This window comes from Trichosurus vulpecula, chromosome 1 (assembly GCF_011100635.1).
Source record: "Trichosurus vulpecula isolate mTriVul1 chromosome 1, mTriVul1.pri, whole genome shotgun sequence".
Lineage (NCBI taxonomy): Eukaryota > Metazoa > Chordata > Mammalia > Diprotodontia > Phalangeridae > Trichosurus > Trichosurus vulpecula.
In genome coordinates this window covers 312260924-312266963 of record NC_050573.1, presented here as the reverse complement: position 1 = coordinate 312266963, position 6040 = coordinate 312260924, and the positions used below count along the sequence as shown (strand labels likewise).

At 38.0% G+C, this 6040-nt stretch overlaps 1 protein-coding gene and 1 pseudogene across 1 annotated transcript; both read right to left on the bottom strand.

The window, feature by feature from the left end:
* Positions 1-404: 404 nt before the first annotated feature.
* Positions 405-4783, bottom strand: LOC118837559 (annotated as a pseudogene).
* On the bottom strand, positions 1110-1434 carry LOC118834270 (40S ribosomal protein S28-like). The gene has a single exon (XM_036741731.1). The coding sequence runs from the start codon at positions 1395-1397 to the stop codon at positions 1188-1190; it is 210 nt and encodes a 69-aa protein (XP_036597626.1). The 5' UTR covers positions 1398-1434; the 3' UTR covers positions 1110-1187.
* Positions 4784-6040: the final 1257 nt, after the last annotated feature.

Below are 6040 nucleotides of genomic sequence, written 5' to 3'. Positions count from 1 at the left end.
CTCTGCCTCACTTAAATCCAATTCACGGAGAAGTCAAGACATCCCCCATCACATAGTGATGTCATTGATTCTCTTTGAAAACAAAGGATGAACAACAACCATTTGTCTAAATATTTTACCAGATACACTCTAACACAAAAAGAACAATACAACAATAATATAAATAATAAAGGTCCAACTTCAATGATCAATAAAATCTCTTTGGAAGTGTACTTAAATAATGTTCCTGGGCTTCTCAGTATCAACTTAAGACAAGTTTTTCACAGCCAATTTGTAAATCTTTGAAAACAGAAGCTTACAAAATATGGCTTTGACAGTTTTTGGTCAGGATTTACTGCTGCTTTTTTTAAATTAGAGATATGAGGGAAGGGGAAAAATAGCTGATTTCAATTTCTTTCAAGATTTTATTTCTTATTTCCAGGTGTTTTGTATTCGGTTGCATCATCTGATTTGCTATGTAAGGCTCTTTAGATGCACAGATGGCTGAGAATAACTCAACTGGGCTTTCAATTCTGAAAAATCCCACATAAAAACTGTCTTGTTACTTTCCTTTCCTTTTGATCCTGCAGGACCTACTTTTCTGATATAGAAAGACCTGCTTAATTTTCTCTCTCATTGAAGCTTTTATAGCAGCCAGGCAATTTCGAGTTACAGTTCTTATAGCATCATCCTGTTTTGACTTGCATTTTTCAACTGGAACAGTATTTTTCTAAATAACTTTTGGACTTGTGGTATTTTTTCTCTTGCCATCCTAATCCTGAACTTCACTCAGGTTTTCAAATTTTTTGTTCACATCTTCTACTTGAAAATTAAGCATATTCCAAATCCATTCAGATTTATGTTGATAATTTTTTGGCCACATTTATAGTCACAATCATTCACCAATGTTCCAAACTGTTTGAACTTTTTACTTATAATGAGTCTCGTCTGACTAACTGTTGTGTGAATGAGATCTTTGGCATCATCAAGAATATCCATTGTAAGTTTCTTTTCCCATTCATGGCAGAATCCTTTTAATCTCTCAGTTTGTAATTGAAGACTATTTCAGAAATGTGGCATATCACATTGTGGTCCTGCTGCTTGATGTTCATTTTTTTTTTTTATTTTTTTAGACAAAACTCTTTATTTTACACATCCCTTAGCAGTCCTTCCACGACCAGCAGCCTAGGGGCCTCCACCGGTCGGTCTCACCGCAGCCTTCGGGCCTCACGTTCCGACTCCAGTAGGGTGAGCACGTCCCCCTCCCGAACGGGGCCCTTCACGTTGCGGATGATGGACTGGCTTGTGTCGTCCATGAACTCCACGCGCACCTGGGTGCACTGGCCCTGAGAACCGGTCCTGCCCAGTACCTTGGTGACCCGAGCCAGCTTGATTGGCTGCACGCGGCCGGTGTCCATGATGGCGGCGGCAACAGGAGAAAGCGGAGGGACGAGAGAGCGATGTTCATTTATTTTAAGGAAAGGGATTTGTGCATTTATTGGAAGGTGATTACAATTTGTTTAATATCTCCATTTCTATTTGAAAGATGAGATTTCTCCAAATTTCCTGGGAATTGAAGAACTTTGCAAATCAATTCAATCTTTTAAAATGATGTTTTATTTTCCCCAATTGCATGTAAAACAATTTTTAATGTTCTTTTTTAAAAAATCGGAGTTCCAAATATTTTTCCCTCCATTCTTCCACTGAGATCATAAGCAATTTGAGATAGGTTATACATGGTACAATCATGCAAAATAGATTTCCATATTAGTTATGTTGTGAAAGGAAATACAGAGTCTTCTCCAAAAAAACATGAAACATTAACATGAAAAATAGTCTGCTTCAATCTGCACTCTGATTCCATCAGTTCTTTCGCTGGAGATCAAAAAGATTTTTCACCATGAATTCTTTGAAATTGTCTTGGATCGTTATCACTGGAGAATGGCTAAATCCTTCACAGATGGTTGTGATACAATATTGCTGTTACTGTGTGAAAGGTTCTCCTGGTTTTGTTCTCTTCACTTTGCATTAGTTCGTGTAACTCTAGGTTTTTCTGAAGTCATCATGCTTGTCATATAGTAGTATTCAGAGTGGGGATAATACGTATCTTTGCTTTATCCCTGATCTTCTTTAACAACAATGTTGCTAGCCTCTGCCACGGAGGTGAAAGACCTAAAACAAGGGCACATAGGAGGGCTGATAGCACAGTTTCTTTGATCTGCTTTTCTAAGGAAAGCAACTTTAAGGGATTACAATCTTACTTTAATTAAACATACATATATCATTCACTTAGTTCAGGAGGAAAAGCCAGAACCCTGAACTTCAGAGCAAATACAAACACAAAATGTAAACAGATCAACAGATAGGCTTTTGTCTGACCAAGACATCACGTACATAGTTGTCAGAAAGAAAAATACCAGCATCTGGGTTTTCAAAGAGCAGGGATATTTTTAACAATGACTACCCAGAGTCTTGTCTGGTCAAATCAGTGAGTGTGAGCCCCAAAACAAAATGCCAGCTGTAGAGCTTATACACAGGTCTCAGGGCCCTGAGGGCTCAGAGCCTTCTTAGCAAAAAGGGTGTGGGGCCTGGGGCCTGGGGCTTTCTTGTTTCTTAACAAAAAACAGGTCTTCAAATAGTCTTGATTCAATAAAAGAAACAGAGGCAAAACTCGTCAAAGCCACTTGATTACCTCAGTGCTGAGAAGCACTCAAACAAAAATCAGCAAAAAGTCTATTTTTCTTGCCATTATATTTGAAAGGCAAGACTCATCAAAGGTACTTAATTACTTCAACAGTCCAAAAGAGAGAACAGTAAAAAAAAGTCCCACCTTTCTTATTATTACATCTTCTTGGGAATGGTTCTAACTCATCCCCATAAAAGATAATGCTTGCTGATGTTTCAGACTAGGGGTGGGGAACCTTTGGCCCCAAGGCTATATATGGCTTTCTAGGTCCTCAAGTGTGATTCTTTGACTGAACCCAAATTTCACAGAACAAATCCCCTTAATAAAAGGATTTGTGCAGTAAAACTTGGACTCAGTCAAAAGGCCACACCTAAAGACCTAGAAGGCCACATGTGGCCTTGAGCACATAGGTTCTCCATGCCTAGTTTAGATTCTACTTATCATCTTGAGGAAAGCTCCATTTAATCATATGCTCTTTAGTGCTTTTTAATAGGAACAAGTGTTGTATTTTGCCAAAAGCTTTAAGGTAATCATATGATTTCTCTTTGTTTTTTTTAATTATATGATCAACTATGGTGATAGCTTTTCTAATATTTGACCAGTCCTGCATTCCTGCTATAATCCCATCTGGTCATAGTGTATAATCTTTGTGATATATTGCCATAATTTACTGGCTAGCATTTTATCTAAAATTTTTGCATCAATATTCATGAGAGAGAAATTGGCCTATAGTTTTTTTCTCTCTATTTTACTCTTCTTGGTTTAGGTATCAGCACCATTTTTGTGTCATAAAAGGAATTTGGTAGGAATCTTTTTGCTATTTTCAAAATAGTTTATATATACTATTGGAATTAATTGTTTTTAATGTTTGGTAGAATTCACTTGTGAATCTGTTTAGTCCTAGGGATTTGCATGGGACTGTATTCCACTCTCTCTTCAGTGAGATAGCTTTTTCCTTTTGACCTTCTAAATTGTCTTGGGCTGGAAAATTGTTTCACCCCATCATTTTGTTGGTTTTAATGCTCTAGAAGATTTGTTTTGAGGTGTTAGTTGTTTGGAGTGGAATTTGGGAGAATTCAAGTGAGTTCCTGCCTTAGCTGCCATCTTGGTTCAAATTAAGCAAATCACGTTGAGTTAGGGCATTCCAGTGAATTTTACTTTTTTTTCAAAGTTTCTCATGGATTTCAGGTGCAAACAAGTACTACCCTCTTGTCTGAGGAGCAACATTTGTCTCCGGTAAGCATTCTTTACCTAGAACTTTAACAATTTCTTCTCTTGGTGACTTTCTAAAATTATGAGAAGGTCTTTCAGTAAGTGGGCCCTTTGAAGAATTTTTTTCACCATCAGCTTTGGGAAGATCTTTTACTTCATCAGGTTTAACTTCAGTCTTTGGAGTAGCCCTTCTTCAGTTGGTATTTTTCTTTCTGATTAGTTTTCGCTGATAAGTTTTGGCATTGGTCAAGCAGTGAAGCTAGTTTAGGGTTCTGTTTTGCTGCTATGGTAGTTGATCTAGTCACTCTCATATCATCTTGTAGAACTTTCTGTACTTTGCTACACTAGTGGTCAGAATTGGCTTCTGGTCAGATTGAACTGCTGCTGTATTTTGCCCATTATTAACTTTTTATTGCTCCAGTTTTTCTTTGGCCTTTGACCTTGTGACCCACACAGAGGTCTGAATGGCCTTGTTTGGCTCAGGTTCCACCATCTTCTGTCTTGGAAGAGCTCTAAGAATATGCGTCTTATAAAGTTCAACTCGAAATAGCTCTCCTCTAGCTCTCTTTTGCTGCTCTTTCACTTTTTGAAGGTGCTTTCTCTCTTTAGGCTGCTGAAACATTGCCTTTCACTGATTAATCAGCAGCTGGTGAAGACTGCTGACAGGTGACTTTGGCTTGACATTACTCTTTTCCAGGATGTTTTAGTGGTCTTATTCAGTTGAAAGATCCTTTTCTTTCCTAAGGTTGGGGTATTGACATTTATTAAGCCAAAGTGTCTATTCTGTTCATATTTCTTATATCTATTTTCCTTCCATACAATTGAGTTTTGGTGAGCAACTTACGTTCTTATGATTTCTGTGCTTCCATTATTTCTGTAGCAATTGAGAACTGATGAATATGTCATCCTGCCAACAGACTTTCCTAACAAAAAAGGAAATATTAAGAACACTGTTTAACCCCTCACCCTGAAACACCAATGTCTCAAGATACACTGTTTTCAGAGCAAGTTCTAGAGATTTGGAAGTTTTCATTGTTTCAGCATGCTGTGATCTGGAGAGAGGTGTGGTCACTGCTCTCTTGGTCACCACTCTGTTCCTTACCCAGGAAAGTCCCTTGATCCCTTAGGATTGTAATCTCAATCTACTTCTTAGGGCACCTTCTCCCTTGGGACCAGATATGATACTGTTGATCAGGGTCCTTGATACCTTGGGGCCAGTAGTAATGCCATATCTCAGAGCACCCACTCCTTCTTGATTGAAAATGTTCTTTCTTTTCCTTGAACTATGACCCAGAAGTGGGTATAGGCAACAGAGTTGTGAATTAGCAGTTGGTTCAGTACTAGCATGGGGGTACCCTGTAATATCTTTCTGACCAGTTGCTAAGTTCCTTTATCATTTCTGGCTTGAGAATCCTGAAGCTACTGCTTATTGTGTTTCCTCCACCTAGTCCCACCATTGGTATTTCATCCATGTGGGCTCTAGGCCAACTTCCTCCCCATGTCACAAGTTTCTCTGATACTTTTTGTCATGTTGGGATTGAAGAATGTCTCACTCTGACCTTTTGTTGGCTCTGCTCCTTCAAAATTTTTATTTGAGCCATTATTTTAAAGTTGTTTAGAATGGAATGTTGGGAGAGCTCAGTATTCTCCACTCTGCCATATTGATTCTGCCCCTGGAAGTCTTCTTTTATTGAAACAAACCATGCTTATTATTAAGGAATTTATATTCTGCTGAAGAGATGACCTCTTTCTGTGTGCATGCATGTATGTATATGTATATGAAATAAATAGAAAAGAAAGGAAAAGTAATTAAAAGGAAACTGGGAAAGACTTTTTATATAGAAAGCAGCACTTGGAAATTGTTGCAAAGAAAGTGAGAGATTCTATTGGGCAAATGTGAAGAGGGAGTGTGATGCAGGGGATGATGGGTATCAAGATACAGAGATGAAGTGCTATGTGAGGATAAGACAGAAGGACAGTTTGGCTGGATTGTAGGGAGCATGAAGGCAACTATTGTATAATAATATTAAGAAGTTAGGTTGAGACAATGTTATGAAGGTCATTAAAAGTCAAATAGGGTTAGTATTTATTTAGCAACAACCATGTGCCAGGAATTGTTGCTCATCACCTTACAGATATTATCTCATTTCATTCTAACAACAA

Coding starts and splice junctions, on each gene's coding strand:
- LOC118834270 (XM_036741731.1), bottom strand. CDS start 1,397: ATGGACACCGGCCGCGTGCAGCCAATCAAGCTGGCTCGGGTCACCAAG.